The sequence below is a fragment of the Lutjanus erythropterus genome, chromosome 15, assembly GCF_056507025.1.
Source record: "Lutjanus erythropterus isolate fLutEry1 chromosome 15, fLutEry1.hap2, whole genome shotgun sequence".
NCBI classification, from domain to species: domain Eukaryota; kingdom Metazoa; phylum Chordata; class Actinopteri; order Lutjaniformes; family Lutjanidae; genus Lutjanus; species Lutjanus erythropterus.
Window position 1 is genome coordinate 36370923 of NC_139331.1, and position 15857 is coordinate 36386779.

A 15857-nucleotide genomic window follows, 5' to 3' on the forward strand; every position below is an offset into this window, starting at 1 on the left:
TTCCATCAGCATCGGGAAAATTGTTACTTTAGCAAATGGGAATCTTTGTAAACGTTCAGCGTGGCCTGATCCTGATTTTTATTGTATCAGGTTTATTATATGAAGTATGTGGAAGGTAGGTTTTTGAAGGTAGCACTGATATTAGATCTGATTTCTGCAGATTTGTGCCAGTTTAAAGATCTAAACCTTTGACTTTTCCTTGAGCAATGACCTTACATGCTCAATGCTTGTGCTTGCTGGAAGAATTCAACTTTTTTTAAAGATTAAAAATGATTTGTGGAATTTTCTGATTCTTGTTCAACATTTAAAAGTAAAAACTGGACTTAGTGTGAGCCAGTGATAATATTGGCACCCCTGGGAATGTGATTATCCAGACAAGTAGGCCTTATCCTGCAGCAGGAGGCCAGAGGCTTGCTTTTGTCCAGATAACACTTTCTCAGGGCCAATCCTCTGCCTGGCCAATAATCACTGCAGGCTTTGCTCCTCTGTGCTTTTGTGATTTTGGTGGTGGTGGTGGGGGGGGAGTTGGTTGCTGATTAGCGTTGTGGGAGACCTGGGCCTGTAATGAGACTGTCGAGTGGCTCCGCTGGACACAGTGGCCCCCTCTGATAAAAGCATCCGGGAGGATCCTGTTTGATTGGGTGTGTGATGCGCTCTGAAGAGGGTTGAAACCAAAGTTAACTTCCCCCTTTGACGGTGCTGGTACCTCCTGCGGTGATGTGTCAACACGCTGCCTCTGAAACATGCTGCGGGGCTTTGTGCACTGCAGCCAAACCAGCTGGTATTTAATAACCAGCCGGGGAGTCTCTGCTGGTGGCCATTATTGTCTTGACACACAGTGACACCAAATTTTAACCAGGGCAGCAAAGTAACAGATTCATCCAGCGGACACAGTGGCTGGTAAGCCTCCAAAACTCCCCAACCACTTCAGAATAACAACTGCACATAATAGCTGCTCAGGCTGGCTTGTAGAGCGACTTCAATAACAAGGAGTTACCACAAACATGTGGCCTTGGTGATAAAAGTATCTTTATTCTCTGAATTTTCACAGAACTTTTCACTTTTCACAAAGAATCTCTTGGAAATATCGTATAAAATGTTAGATTTACTGTGGGGTCTTTCTGAACAGTCTCCATGCAAGAGATTCATTAACTGAAGCTTCAGATTTGCTCGTGCTTAGTTTTACTACTCCCACATTGATTTAAAGACACAGTTCCCCCTTCAAAAAATACATATTTTCCCTCTTACCTGTAGTGCTATTTGTCCATCTAGATATTTTGGGTGTGAGTTGCAGAGTTTTTCAAAAATTGTCTTTAGAGATGTCTGCCTTCACTCCAGTATAATGGAACTAGGCGACACTTGGCTTGTTCTGCTCAAAGCACCAAAAAAAATATATTTGAAAAACTCAACAGCAGTGTCTCTGCAGAAATCTTGACCCGGTTACTCAAGATGATCCACAGACCTTGTCATGACCAGTTTGATAAGGACCTGCTTTCTTTCTACAGTAAATATAAAGTAGTTCCAACATGAAATGTATTTCTTTGGCATTTTGAGCACCACAAGCCGAGTACCAGTTTGTCCCATCATATTGGAGAGATGACAGACATGTTAAACTCTGCAACTTGTTCCAAAACTATCTGGATGGTTAAAGAGCACAACACATAAGAGGAAAATTATCCAGTTTGGCCTGAACTGTCCCATCAAGCTTTGCACCCTCAGAGACTTTAAAACAGTGCATCAAGGACTTCCAAGTTGAGGGACATTGATTAAAAACACATCACGTATCACAAACATAATAATGACAACGTTTCGATCTTCTTCAGGTCAGAATATTTGGAAAATGGAAACCACACCAGTAGGCTGACGAGCTTTATGATGGCAGGCGTTGTTAACCATCCAAACTATTTGCCCGGGGTGGTAAACATCTGAGGATGTTTCAGAGATCAAAATGTTGTCATTAAATCATGGCGTGGAGTAAGTTTGCAGACATCACCTTTTTTCTTTGGCATCAGGGATTTAAACAGAAACTTCTACTGTCGTAGGTTAGAAGGTAGAGATGAAACAGTCAGAAAGTTTCATATCATGATTATAATGACCAAAACTATCTGTAGTTATCAGTATTATCAATATTCTTGTTTTTCTCTGGGCTCATATCATCACGTGTTTGTGTCATTCACTAATAAAATTCTGTTGCTCAAATTAATGAATCCAAGAACATTGTAATTGAAATTTGAGGTTTACACCTACGAATGTTTTTGTTGGATACAAAAGTGGAACAGTTAAATGCAGGACACGTCACGTTTGTGATTTATAGGGCTCAAAGTTATCAATACTTCAATACTTTTTCTGTACAAACAACTCGATCTGCATTAATTATTCATTTGATAGAATGATCATACCAAAGCTGTAAAAAAAGATCAAGGTGCTTATTCAAGACCTCAGTTCACTGTGTACAGATTGTTAAAAAAGAAAAAAAAATCGTATTTTGCTTGCCAAGGACTTTGTGTATTCAGTATTATGTTGAAATTTTAAAAATGTAGTATTGTGACAGTATTAATAGTCGGGCTACACAAAATGTGCCTGGATTCTTCAGTTCTTTATCACAGCCTGTTGTTTTGTTGGACATTTCCTGATTTAGATACAAAATTTAGCACATTTTCTACAGTGTTTTTATAAATTAATAGTTTTTGTACAGCAGCAACGTAATTCAACTGTGAGACCTTTTACAAGTTTGTCTTATTTTCTGATTGTACTTAAAGTCAGGCATCACACGTCACTGGTTTAGAAAATTTTCAAACAACACTGCGTCCTAATGATTCCCTATGATATATGTTGATATCAGAGAAATCTTCTGTTTATAACCTCAGTACCCTGAGCTTTCTTTGATTTAGAGGTTTGTCTTCTTGTGAAGCAGCAGTGGCAGATGCCTTTTCTGGAGCCTGTGTCTCTGCTTTGTCCAGCGGACAGAAAAGTTACTGTCCTGCTTCTGTTTTCAGACCTGAGCCGGCTGGACGGGAGCTGAGTCAAATAGTCGCTGAACTAATTGAAAAGAGGTGGAGAGAGACGTTTAGTTGTTTAGCGCGGTTGTAATCCCTGCATTAATACAGTGGACACAGCGTGTTTTAAGGATTTAAAGCGTAATCCTTTGTTGGCTTTTGTCCGGCGCAGACTGGAGGTCTATACACTTTCAGATCATTGTTAATTAAGGAGATTGACAGGTGTCCACTTGTAATTCTCTCTTTTGAGTCATCGCTGGCGATGAGGAAAAGAAGACCAGAGGGTTGTGGAGTTATAATTGGAGCCCAACTGGGTGGTCCACTTAAAGTTTGTTGGTGGAGGAGATAATCAAACATGAAAACTGAATGACAAAAACAAAATGATAATGTGCCGACAGCAGTCTGCCTGCTGGCTGGTAATTGTGTCTTTTACTACAGTTTTTTTCAGCAGCTAGCAGAGAACTGGTGGAATATTTCCTGCTCGACTTCCCTTTAAGTTATCAGGTCATAAACGGATTATTTCAGTTTTTCTTCTATATCAATAACTGTCATAAGCTCCAAAATACTCCCATTAATGTCCCAACGCGTAAGACTCACAATTTCCTTCACAGAGCACCAAAAAGTCATGAGAAAAAAGTCAGCCAAAAAGTTTTTACACTTAACAGAATGTTACCAATATTCAGTTGAATACAGTACAAAGACAAGATATCTAATGTTGAAACTGATAAAGATTGTTTACACTTGTTCTGAATTTGATGCTGTGACACGTTCCAAAGAAATGTGTGACAGAATCATGTTTATCTCTGTGATCCATCATCTTTTCTTCTAACACTCAGTCAGTGTTTGTGAACTGAGACACTCACTGTTGAAGTTTTAAAGGTAAATTCTTTCTCATTCTTTCTTGATATTCGTCTTCAGCTGCTCAACAGTCCACAGTCTCTTTTGTCGTATTTTGTGCTTCATAATGCACCACACATTTTCAATGGGAGACAAGTCTGGACTGCAGGCAGCTCAGTCTAGAACCTGAACTCTTTTACTACGAAGACACGCTGTTGGAACACGTCCACAATGTGTCTCAGCATCGTCTCTGAAATAATCAGGGACGTCTGTGAAGAAGACGTCAGTGATGGCAGCATATGTCTCTCTGAATCCTTCCATATCATCACAGCTGCTGTCTGTTGAAGTCAGTGCTGGGAACAATCTGGATGGTCCTTTTCCTCTTTAGCCCGGAGGACATGATGTCCATAATTTGTGAAAACAATCTGAAATGTGGACTCATCAGACCACAGCACACTTTTCTGCTTTGCGTCAGTCCATCTCAGATGAGCTCGGGTCCAGAAAAGTCTGCAGTGTTTCTGGATGTTGTTGATATATGTCTTTCTTTTTGTCTAAGTAAACTGTGTTTACTGACAACGGTTTTCCAAAGTGTTCCTTAACCCATGTAGTATCCTTTATACAATGATGAGGGTTTTTAATGCAGATTTTAATGCAGTGCTGCCTGAGGGGTCAAAGGTCACAGACATTCAGTGTTGGTTTTCAGTCTTGTATGTGCAGAGATTTCTCTGGATTCTCTGAATCTTTTCATGATATTATGGATTGTAGATGGTGAAATCTATACATTCCTGCAGTTTTGTCTCGACAAATGTTGTTCTTAAACTTAAAGTGGTGAACCTCACCCCATCCATGCTTGTGAACCACTGAGCCTTTCCAGGACGCCCCTTTAATACCCAATCATGATCCCGTTCCAAGCAGGTGTTTTTGGAACGTTCCACAACTTTTGCAGTCTGTTGTTTCTCTTGTCCCAACTTTTTTGTAATGTTTGCAGATTAATCAGTTTGAACGTACCATATTCAGCTTGTTTGGAATCAGTTCCCGACGTGTTTTCCACATCATTATTCACCATTTGACTGGCGTTTGTTTAATTACAACATCTCAAGGTCTTCACAGGTCCACCCAAGACCTGACCCAGGACCCATATGGGTTTGACACGAGTCAGGTCCTGTATGTGTTTTTAAATGTTTTCCAATGTGTTGTGTGAGCACAAATTGCTATCTGGGACAAATAATATGAAGAACTGAAGAACCAGGTACCAGGTCTGTATTACCTGTGTAATACCTGAGGGAATAACAGAAAGCCTGGATCCTCTGTCCCTGTTTGGGAGTAGTGGTAGTAGTAGTAGTAGTAGTAGAGTAGAAAGTGACTGAGCCAGTGTGGAAGAAGCTGTGTGCACATCAAGTATTACAACCCTCCAAGTTTTTAAGTTGGCTAATTGTGTATTAGACACAGCATTGTAGACCAGGCTCTTTAAAGTCATAGTCTGCAGGCAACAGTGGCTTCAGTCACCAGCAGCTTTTTTAAAAATACAGACATACACTCTGTATACACCAACACAATGTCAGGAAGGTATGGAAAAATAGATGCTGCTCAAGCCTACAACCTAAGATTTCTTCTTGATGAACTCAACTCCTGATATTCACGTAAACAGATGGAGAGAAAGTGCTAATTATTGTACTCATGAATTAGCTTTTTTTACATTTGGATGGAAACCTGGCTATTGAATGGGGCGCACTGCGATTATTTTGACTGACGTTGGGATATGATTAGAGGAAATGATCAGTTTTGCATTGCAACTGTCAAGTTGACTGACAAAAACAACTTGTTACAGTCGTGAAGATGTGATATTTATTGAGGTCTGAACCAAACAAACATGTTTTCTTTCATCTGGAGAACAAGATTTTTAGATCTTCCCTTTTAGGACCTCTCTGCAGAACTACAGTACCTCATTATAATGTTTTCTCATCCATTTTTTCCTTTTTCAAAAATATTATTGCAATTAATTGTGCAGCCGTACTGTAGAAGATGAAGAAAACAGCAATATTTACATTTGAGAAGCTGTGACCAGATGATTTTTGCAGTTGAATAATCAACTAATTGCAGTCCTTAATATATGTAATTATTGATATACATTTTTGGTCACAGCCGGATAATAAACATCCTGCTCTAATATCTGCGCTCAGTGTTGACTTCTGTAATCAGAAACATCTGCATCGGCTCCTGCGAGCTCTTATCGGTCGAATCCTCATTTTTTACACACCGTCTCCTTCCCAGGTTTGTAAATGTGAGTCTCCAGGTCCTTTTCATGGCACCCTTCACCCACCCTGAGCCGAGCCACTCAGCAGGCCTGCCCCTATAAACAAACAAGTCCGCGGCTCGCAGCTGGTCATCGCCTTGGCAACAGTGAATCTGGAAGAAGCCGTTAGCTCCTTTTTTTTTTTTTTTTTAAGTGTGTCTTTGTGAAGGGCTTGCAGCGATGGAACCAGGGTACTTGAGGCGTCCACAATGCTGCCGGCTGAATGCTTATTTCATTTTCTGAACAAAAAATGCAAATGTGGCGCTCCGGCTCTCCCTCGTCTGCCTCCCCCTCCTCACCACCACCTCCTCCTCCTCCACCCTGCACCTCCAGAGCCCACTGCAATTCGATGTTTGAAAGAGCTTAATTTTATCATGACAACTGATTCGATCTGTATCCATGACAGAAATGAAATAGTTGGTATTTTTCTTTCTTTTATTAATCTTCAAGGTTAAAGCTGACATGAATTGGGTTAATTAGTATCCATGTTTCATGTCAAATCCTTCTAGTTTTTCCGTCTAAACAAAGAAACTGGAGGATTTTCTCAGGTTTCATCAGGGTTTAGCTCATAAAAGTCAACTGAGGTGATGTGAATGTGAAATATTTTAGTTTTTTGTGATGCTGTTAAGTATTTAAACTGAATCACATGTTAAAGTTTGAGGTAAAACATAAAGGAATTACAGCAACTGGTTTCAACTCGCGTTAAAAGCGTTCAGATTCAGGTCAAATTGTCGTCTTTCCTCCGAGGTCTGAGCTCTCTGCTTCTTTGAAAACTTCAAACTTCTCCCAGCAGAACCACTTCTGAACATGTCGTCTTTTGTTCTCCGCAGATTCCAGGCAGAACAGTTTGCTGGGAGCGCCTCCCCCCTTCCACCAGCCCCAATTTCCAAGGTGAGTTGACTGGCATGTCTGCTTTTTGTAAATCTGCGTTTTCTGGCTGCCGTGGGAAGTGAAGTTCACGGTCAGCGTGCTGCCATTTACCTCTTTTCTGTTCTTATGGTTAAGTTGGATATAAACACTGATCCAAGAAAAGAGAACTGTAAAATAGGATTTACTTTTTGTTACACAGACAGCCAAGGACTTTATCGACCTCTCTACTTTATCTTTCTAACATCAGAAAGGTTATCTTGCAGGAAAACTTCACTTCCTCTTCCTCTGTGCGTTTCATTTTTACACCCACAGCTCATGTGCATTTAACATTTCAAGGTCCGGGTTTGTGGTTATTGTCGCTCGCCTTGCATCTAAATCACCCCTCAGATTTCCAGCCTCTCTACACCAGCGCTCTGCCTTCCTCCATCGGGGGGCTTTGCTGCTGTTGCCGCCTCTGCTGCTGAATTAAGATTTTTCCCTGTCGCTCTAAAACAAATTTCTCTCGAGGAGGTTTGTGCAACTTAATGAGGCATCACTAATGCTGTTGGAGGCTGCGCCGTTCCCTGCGCCGCGGCCGCACAAGTCCCCGCTATTGATTCTGGCTCCAGACCCTCTCCAAAGTCCTAATCAGGTTCTCTGGTTCAACTTTTCAGGCCCATTGTGGCTCGGTGTCACCTCAGGTCAGTAGTTATTAGCGGCGACTGAAAACAGTTTCTTTAACTACTCGGGACCGGACCAAATGAAATGCAGGAGGAACTTGGAGAGAGGGGGGGATTATGGATTCCAGCGCTCAGTTAAGTCCGGCGCTGGTCAGAGTGTGACATGGTTCAGTAATGAGGGATGGGGCTGCTGCTCTCAGTCTCTTCTCTCCTCATTGTTACCAAGAAGAGACTTTTAATATCACCGCTGGATTGACACATTGTCCGGCAGCGGTTTGGAGGGCCGTGGCGTGCCGACTCTTCACTCGGTCCCACGGACGCAATGCGGCCGCCTCGTTTCAGGGCCGAGGGCGATCCGAGCCATATGTGAATATGGTTCATTTCATACTCTGCCTTCTTTCATGCTGTGTCGACGTTAAGTCATCTGAGAGGAGAGGCCGTTTTATCTCTTTGAGAGCTCGATCCCTCGGTAAACGCACGTCGATGGGGATTTTAGGGAGGTCACTTCAAAGCAAGAGTTAAAGGCCGCCTCCATATTTGGAGCAGAAAGTTCAGCGTTTTATCTGTTGGCTGAAAATTTCCCCAAAACATGAATAAATCTGAACTTCAAAAATGATGAAATCAGACTAACAGAGGTTTTTTTATGAATAGAGGACAAATTTTAACGTAGAATCAATTATAGAAAGTTCAGCATTGAACTCCTGGTCTTGTTTACTTTGTGATTAAACATTTCCTGCTTTGCTCAATTTAAATCAGAGTTTATATCAGCAAAGTTATTATTTTTTTTTTAGAGCTGCATTGATTAACTGATCAATAAACAAATTTGCTGCCAACTATTTTGATAAACATTTAATAGTTTCAGTGATTTTTCAAGCAAAATGTCAAACATTTTCTGGTATCAATGTCTTAAATGTGAGGATTTGCATCTTTTCTTTGTCCTTTATGACAGTAAATGAAGAGTCTTTGGATTTTGGACTGCTGGAAACCAAACAATTAAATGGAGGTGAAAATAATCAGCAGATTAATCCACAATGAAAATAACAGTTAGTTGCAGCCCTACTCACAACTATTTTTTAATTAATAATTAATTCAATCTGCATGATGTTTTTTTTTTCATTAATAGTTTTAGGGCTGCAACTAATGATTATTATCATAGTTTGACTTTATTCTTGATTAATAGGTGTTTGTTGTTTAAATTTAGTTCATAATCATATAAAATCAAACAGTTAAGCAGATTGGAGAGGCTGCAACCAGAGAAGTATTGATTTTTTTTTTCCTGTTTTTGCTTGAAAAATGACTGAATCATTTTGTTGATCAACTGTTTGTTTCATCTGTTGTTCTTTTTTTGTCTGAGACTCTTAAAACATCATTAATCACTGAAGTTTTCCATTTGTTATTACAAGGAACCGCGTTTTATTTTACTGCAATGTATTTTAAGAAGCAGGATTGTGTTTCTGCGATTGAAGCATGTAGACTTTTTGATTTCTTTATTTAAAAAAACATAAAAATAAAAAATACAATCTATTCAACCAAAACTGAGTCATGAACTCCTGGTCCTTTAATCCACACATGGTTAACATGGTTAACTCTGTCCAGCCAATAATGAGTGTAACTTTGGGTGAAATAAAAAAAAGTCAAATTAATTAAAAGGTGGTTAAGTCAACATGCTATAACACTTTATAATGGCTTCATTCCTGTGAATTAACCTGTTTTAACCCATGGAAAGGTATTTCTAACTCCACACTGAGAAATTTGAGATAATGCAGTTTTATTTTGTGCTGCAGTGTTTAACTGCATGAACAGACTCAGGGGTTTTTCACTTTTCTGCAGCAGCAGCGGTTCATTTTCAGCACAGGTACGTCTCTTTCCAAGGTCTTTATATCCACTTCAGACACAAACATGACCTGGACGTGGTAGAAAGTGCGTATATAAATTTAAGACCTTGTTAAAGAGTACTTGACGGGGCTTTTTTTTTCTTCAGAAGCTAACAGGTTTGATGTGTTTGTGTCTCCAGGCAGCAGCAGCAGCAGCAGCAGCAGCAATACAGAGGCGGGGGTCATGGCTGGGACCGGGCCATGCAGTCGCAGCAGTCGGCGTACCAGCAGAACATGAGCCGCGGGGGGCGGGGAGGGGGCGGGCCGGGCGGCTACCAGCAGCGCTACGACCACCGTAGAGACGACTGGCACGATCGCAGGGATGATCGCAGGGACGATCGCAGGGACGGTCGGGGACAACAGCATCAGGTAAAGACTCGAATATGTTCTGACTAGCTGTGGGCGGAGCTTAAGTTTCTTCCTCAGCTCTAAATTCCCGGTAGGGCCGTCTTTGTGGGAGGGAAAAAGTTAAACTACTTCAGAGTTTCAATCTCTCAAAACTTTCAAACTTTTATTTCTTTTTATTAATTAATGTCGTAAAGAACTGAGGTTTTCTTTGGCTGAAACTTTTCCAGTTGGAGCTGAAATTTTTTCACTGTTCACGTGTTTCGAAATGAATGAAGTTCTGTCGAGGTGTTTGTGTCTTTCCTTCAGTCCCATAACAGAACTTACGGAACCAAGTTTGTTCACAATATCAAATTTTAATTCTGTTTTAAATTTTTAATTGTCATCAATTCTCCATTCTATATATTAATAAGACAAATCGAGAATAAATGTCAATCCAAAATGTAACAACAAAAATTAGTGAACAAAAAAAATCTAAATTTAATTAAAAAAGAACTAAAAACATCTTATTCCTCATTTTCTCCCATGTAAAATGTCCGGATATTGTTTAAGAATAATTTCCTGGAGCTGTGTGAAACTTTTTAAATTGTGTTGTCAAAAACACAAAAGATGCTCCATCATTAAATCCTCACATGAGAAGCTCAAAATGTTTGATTAGTCTGAAGTTGTTGATGATCAACTTTCTGTCAATCGACAGCTTGTTTCTGCTCCATTATCTTGATGACATTTAGTTTTTCATCTGAACAAATTCTAATATTTCATCGTATTTGACCTTCATGAGAGACTAAAACTGACAGAAACACATTAAACTCATGAATTAACAGACTGTCTGCTGATTGGTCAACAGCAGCTTTTCTGTCTTTCTTCTTTCGAAGAAAAAGTTACAAATCTGGAAACTCATAAAAGTTTTAGATGGAAGCTTTGTTTCAGTAAGTTTATAGGTTCATATCTGACTGGTCTGTTGTGTCTGTAGTTTCTGTTTCTCAGATGAAATAGAATAAAAAATAATTAAAAAAAAAACAGTGAGGAATTTGAAAATCTTAAGCTTTGATTTAACCTTGAAAGAGACTTAAAAGACTGATGAGATTCTTTTCAGACATCGTGTTTCTGAAGTTTCTGCCGTCACCATAAACCAGTTCAGTTCAGGTGAAGGGAATTTAGTTTTTGATGCTGATGAAATTAAAAATTGAACGGTAACTAACCTGAATTACTCAGACTTCACTCTGAGTGTTTTAAAGATTTATGATTTATGATGTTTAGATTTACAGTGATGTCGTCATGAGTTTTTTTTTTTTTTTCACGTTAGTGGAATACTGGTGTAAAAAAAAAAGTCCCAGTTTTAAGTTGCCAAGCTGCACACTGGTACAGAAAAAGTCACTGAACTCTGACGATTATTTTCATGTTTTTAGTTTTTAGTTGAGTCCAGTGGTTTTCAAACTGGACTCCGGGGACCAGCAGGGGTCCTTGAGTGGGTTGTAGTGGGTCCACAGTGTGAGGAAGGATAGAATATTTTGACTTTTATCACTTGTTTTTTTTGAAGACTTTATTATCTTCAAACAACAGAAAGTCTGAGTATTTTAAATTTTATTTTTAAGACAGAATCCTCTCAGACTGGACTCCACGGTCTGCATGTATTGAAGAAGTTTGGGAACACCTGCTTCAGTTTAGAAAAAGTCAAAATAGTTGAAAACGCTCATCAGAATTTCCCAAAGTGACGTCTTGAGATTGTTTCTTTTGTCCAACCAACCGTCCAAACCACGAAGACGCTTCATTTACTGTCAGAGAAAGTAACTCAACAAATCCTCACATTTAAGACGCTGCAAACTGAAACAAGTAATTGATCATCAAAAATAGTTTGGCGAATGATTTTCTTTTCGATCGATTAATTGTTAAATCATTTTAGCTCTTCTTTTTAACTGTGCTGGTTTGAAAGACGGGATCTTAAAATGATCTGAACACACAGTAAAACAAAGAAAGAAAATAATTTTAAAAAGATTCAAATCACTTTCAGAGGTAAATAAATGTAATGACACTGATCAATTAACAAACTTGAATATTCATGTAGCTGGTTTCTTTTTGTTTTTCAGTGGATGTATTTAATGATTGTAGCTGTGGTTTTATTTAAAATGTCTTTTTTTAAAAAATGCAGAACTCGTCCTGTCATAATAATTATCAACTTATCATATGATTTATGGACTTGACCTCAATACTGTCCATTGTGTTTACATGCATGTTTTTTTTACTTGCAGGGTTTCTGCAGGACCTTTAAGTTGAATTAAACCTAAAAATCTGAAATTTAGTCCTTAAAATGTCCGTGTCAATCAATATGATTTAAACGGGTGTTAAAAATTGATTAAATTATGAAATTATTCTAATTACTTTTATAAAGTTTCATTACTTCAGTCTGTTTTTGGATGAAAATTTGAATTGATGTGTACTATGAACATGAAACACTGAGTCATGATGGTCTTAAAAAGTCTTAAATGTAATTTGTTGAAACCTGCAGAAACCCTAAACTTTACTGAACCTTCTTTAACAACATGATACCAGAGTTAACAGCAGATTTTTCACTTTTAAGACTCGGACACAGCACTTAAGTGTTTTTCACAGCATGTAAAAGCTGAATAAACAGGAAAAAAAACTGTCCTGAGACACATTTTGTTGATATTTTAATATTTCTTCACATTTTAATTCTAATTTCTAAATATTCTCAACGATTGATAGTTCATTGTTCTTTGAAAAGGAGTACTTTTGCCTGATTATCATTAGATCAGAGGCATAAAATGGTCTTCAGATGGCATTAATATCATTTAAATTCTTCCTGGGACGTAGTTCCAGCGAGGGGCCTGAGCAGAACTCGTCTTGACTGTGTTGCGTTTGTGTTTCAGGGCTACAGCTCCGGCAGAGGTTACCCTCCTCCTCCTCCATCCAGACGATACAACTGGAATTAAAACTCAAAGTAATGTTGGACTTTGGGACTTTAATGGGAGGGGGGACTATTTGTAGGGGAGACATGCCACCTTTTTTTTTCTTTTTATTGTCTTCTTGTACAATGGAACTTGTTTTTTCTTCCTTTTTATTCTACTTCCAAAAAAAAAAACAGTCCTGTAACTTGTGATTTTTGAGATGAACGGCCTGTAAAACTTGTAAAATACAAGTGAGTCAAGGACAAAGTGTCCCGCTGTGTTTATTTTTGAGAGAAATCTCTCCAAAGTGATTCATGTGTTTAAAAAGAAAATAAAACATTGATGTGTAAGTAGATGATATTTGTCCGACAGGAATAATCTCATCTATGCTTCATATTTTCCTTTTGATTCATACTTAAGTTTTACTAAAATTATAAAGTAAAAACACTTAAAAGTCACTTAAAAAGAAAATCCCCCATTTCAATCAAGATTTCCTCACTTCATTTTTAGGTGTTGACTTAAATTTAACTACGGCAAGTTTTTACTCCAAAATATCAGAAGCATTGAGAATTTTATATTCAATAATCTGGTACGTTTAAAACTCTTTGCTCCAAATTTCATTTAAATACACTGAAATATTTGTCTGACAGAAATAATTTTATCTATTTTTAGGTAAAGGAAGTGCTTCATAATTTACTTTTTGATTTACACTTGAATTTTTACAACAAATAAAAAATACACTTTAAAAGTCACTTTCATAAAATAAATCCCACAGTAGAATCAAGGTTTCTTCACTTCATTTATAGGTTTTCATCAAGTTTTACTGACAGAGAATTTTCTGGTGAATATTTTTGTATAATTAGGCGTCACACAGGGCGGCTACACGTCCTTAAAATATCTTAAAATGTCTTAAATTTCAAGTTTACAATTAAACAGCCTTAATAAGTATTAAATGGTCATAAAGTCTGTTTGAGTAGGGCTTAAATATTTATTTATTGATCACTTGAATGGTCTAAATGATCTAAAATTCACTTGAAGCACAAGAGTTTAAATTCGAATGCCTTATCATTTTAGTCTTTTAGGTTTTTGCTTTTAAGCTTATATCTGGACAAATGTTCTTTAACTCAACTAGTTATTGCCATTTTGCTCTCATTTTAACTTTGAAAGGACGATATTTGTATTTACTGAGGTGTAAACACTTAGATTTTCATATTTTATGTTTAATTATTATTGTTAAATGGCCTTAATTTAATTAAGTCGGGGTCTGTGGACAAAGAGTCTGAATAATGAGAATAATCTGAATTTTAGTCCTTAAAATGTCTTTTGTTAATGTTAACAGGCTTTAATTGATTAAATTAATGACGTTACTGTTACTTTTAGAAAGTTAAGTAGTTCAGTCTGAGTTTTAAATGTGTTTCTGGAATATATTTGTCTTGGTCACACCAACAACTACAAAACAAAACCAACATGGAACCAAAAGGCAGTAACGTGCAGCGCGGTCAGAATTTATTGGAGCACAATCAGATACCATGGACTTTAACCAAACGTCAGTCATATAAAATAAATGAAGACAGGTGAGCTGTTAGAAACTCTGTTTACTGTTCAGACATCACTAAAACCTTCTCACTTTTATTTGTCAGAATGGATGTGAAATAGGTCTTTAAATTGATTTAATAAAGGTCTTTAAAAGTCTCAGATTTTATTTGTTGAAACCTGCAGAAACTCTGTTTTAGGTTTTTGCTGTTCTGACAAATGTTCTAGTTGTCAGTTTGTCTTCTGATTTTGAGCTGACAACATGCATTTACTGAGAAGAGTTTGCATATATTTTCACATTTATTGCTAAATCTGTCTCAGATTTAGTTAACTAGTGGTATAAAAACCTCTTGCTGATACATGTGAACTCGTACTCGTACAGTCATACGACACAAACTGCAACAGAAATTCTTTGAGTCTCATAAAAATGTCATTTAAAACATCAAAAGTCTTAAGAAATCCAAGTGGGGAAAAATATAGGAAAATACTGACGATGGCGATGCCAAATTTTCCATTTTGTTAAAAAAACAAAAAAAAAAAAACAATTGATTTATGAATATCTTGTTTTCTGATGTCCACACAAAGGGTTCAGTTAAACAGTTTTACATGCAGCTTGTTGAGTTTGATGCAGAACTGAATGTGCAAAAAGAAAATCATGAACCCTTCAGTATGAATAAATTTATGTTCATCAGTGCAGCCACAAATATTTTAAAAGTTCATAAAAATGTTACTTATCTGGATTAGTACCAATTTGTGTTGAAGTAGCATTGCAACTAGCAGTTATTTTCATCATTGATTAGTCTGTTGATTATTTCCTTTATTAGTCCATAAAATGTCATAAAAGAGTGAAAAAAATTCAATTAGTGTTTCCTGTCTGAGATGACACCTTCAAATGTCTTGTTTTATTGTGAAATTCAGTCTACTGTCAGAGAAGAGCAAAGAAACCAGAAAATATTCACATTTAAGAAGCTGGAATCAGAAAAAGTTAGATTTTATTAATTAAAAAAATGACTAAAAGCAATTTATTGATTGGCAAAATAGTTGGCGATTAATTTAATAGTTGATTAGTAATCGATAATCGTTGCAGGTATAGTACTGTAGTGATGTTTATTTAAATTATAATTTTAGGAAGCAAAAAAGTACCAGGGTGAAGAAACAACTTGAACACTTGGATCTCTTAACTTTTTTATGTTACAGAGAAATCTTTTAACTAACATTTGTCAGATTTTCTTTCTCACAAAACGGCTTCAACTAAAAATACATTTTTGATGGGATGATTTTTTTAGACAATATGAAAAACTTTTCCCTCATATTTCCCTTAAATTCTTTGGATACCTTAAGACCTTTTCACTCTTATTAAGGACACAAAGTTTGTTGAGTTTGTTGAATTTTGTGTGATCCACATCTTTTGGATAAAATGTCGAGACGACACCGTTTATATCGCAGCTTCACTTCTGCCGAAAATTATAATTGTCTTTGCTCCAAATTCTTTCTGAAACCTACCAGCTGTTTGCTTCAGGCTGCACAAAAAAAAAACATCGAAA

The 15857-nt window shown here is 37.4% G+C and overlaps 1 protein-coding gene across 1 annotated transcript in view; it reads left to right on the forward strand.

Annotated features, from left to right (window-relative positions):
- xrn2 (5'-3' exoribonuclease 2) overlaps positions 1-13135 on the forward strand; it is a 51356-nt gene extending 38221 nt beyond the window's left edge. The window contains exons 29-31 of the mRNA XM_084736967.1: positions 6957-7017; positions 9670-9898; positions 12763-13135. Of these exons, the coding sequence (XP_084593093.1) occupies positions 6957-7017; positions 9670-9898; positions 12763-12825 (353 nt within the window). The 3' untranslated portion in view covers positions 12826-13135. The remainder of the gene's footprint in view (positions 1-6956; positions 7018-9669; positions 9899-12762) is intronic.
- Positions 13136-15857: the final 2722 nt, after the last annotated feature.